Consider the following 1,083-nt stretch of genomic DNA (forward strand, 5'->3'; position numbering starts at 1 on the left):
GGGAGAGGGCCGCGGCGGTGGCGGCCAACGGGGGGATATTTCAGGTGTATAGGCAGCTGCAGCACGCCCGAGTCATCTGCACAGCTTTCAGCTCTCATCACTTTTAAAAAAGTTTATTCACGCAGCTCCCCAACCCCTCTCCACAATGTCCGCCGCAAACCCCCAGCAGCAGCAGCAGCAGCAGCAGCAACAGCAGCAGGTGGTGCAGCAGGTGCAGCAGCAGCAACAGGGTGAATCTACTGCTTGCTGCGCTCCTCCCCCTGCTCCTGCTCCTGCTCCTGCTGCTCCTGCTGCTGCTGCTGCTGCTGCTGCTGCATGCAAGAGGTCCAGGGAGACAGCAGAGCTGGCTGCTTTCGGGTGTACAGCGGAGGGGTCTGAGCATACATCTGCTGCTCCTCTTCTGCTGCGCCCGTCGAAGCACTCTCGCCCCCAGGGTCTCGCATCGTCAGGTGTGTCTCGTGCTGCTGCTGCTGCTGCTGCAGCAACAGCAGCAGCAGCAGCAGCACCATTTGCGGGTCTTGCTGCTGCAGCAAACCGTCTGCATTCAAAAGCAGCAGCAACCACAGCAGCAGCAGCAGCAGCTGCTGCTGCTGCTGCTGCTGTTCCTTTTGCTGCAGCTCAGAAGACAAACTCTGGGGGCCCTGAGGGGGGGAGAGGGCGCGCAGTATTAGCCCTAAAGACAGCAAACGAGGGTCCTGCTGCTGCCGATGCCCCTGCTGCAGCACCAGCAGCAGCAGCAGCAACAGCAGCAGCAGCAGCAGCAGCAGCAGGCGTGAAGAGGGCCCCCCATAGCATGGACGAGAAGCTGCAGAGCACCCATCTCCCCTCTAAAGTGTTTCAGGGGGCCCCCCCTTCTTCCTTGACTCCCGTCTCTCCCCTGGGGGCCCCCCAGGGGGCCCCCCCAGTGGGGGCCCCCCTGGGGGCCCCCATCGACTCTGCAGCGGGTGTGTATGGTGGGGAGAAGCCGAGAGAGAAGGGAGAGAAGCACTGGCGGCTGAGTGAGCGTTGCCGTTTGTGTGTATATGATTTGAGCTGCGCATACACCCGAGATGAAGGACAAGACAACCAACACAACACACGTAC

General features: G+C 61.6%; 1 protein-coding gene across 1 annotated transcript in view; it reads left to right on the top strand.

Annotated features, from left to right (window-relative positions):
• Positions 1 to 145: 145 nt before the first annotated feature.
• The window catches only part of EMH_0047960 (uncharacterized protein), a gene marked incomplete at both ends in the record, with an annotated part of 3,049 nt that continues 2,111 nt past the window's right edge, over positions 146 to 1,083 (top strand). The window contains one exon of the mRNA XM_013496347.1: positions 146 to 998. Within this exon, the coding sequence (XP_013351801.1) occupies positions 146 to 998 (853 nt within the window). The remainder of the gene's footprint in view (positions 999 to 1,083) is intronic.

The sequence above is a fragment of the Eimeria mitis genome, genomic scaffold (assembly GCF_000499745.2).
Source record: "Eimeria mitis Houghton genomic scaffold, Emh_scaff2054, whole genome shotgun sequence".
In the NCBI taxonomy this organism is placed as follows: domain Eukaryota; phylum Apicomplexa; class Conoidasida; order Eucoccidiorida; family Eimeriidae; genus Eimeria; species Eimeria mitis.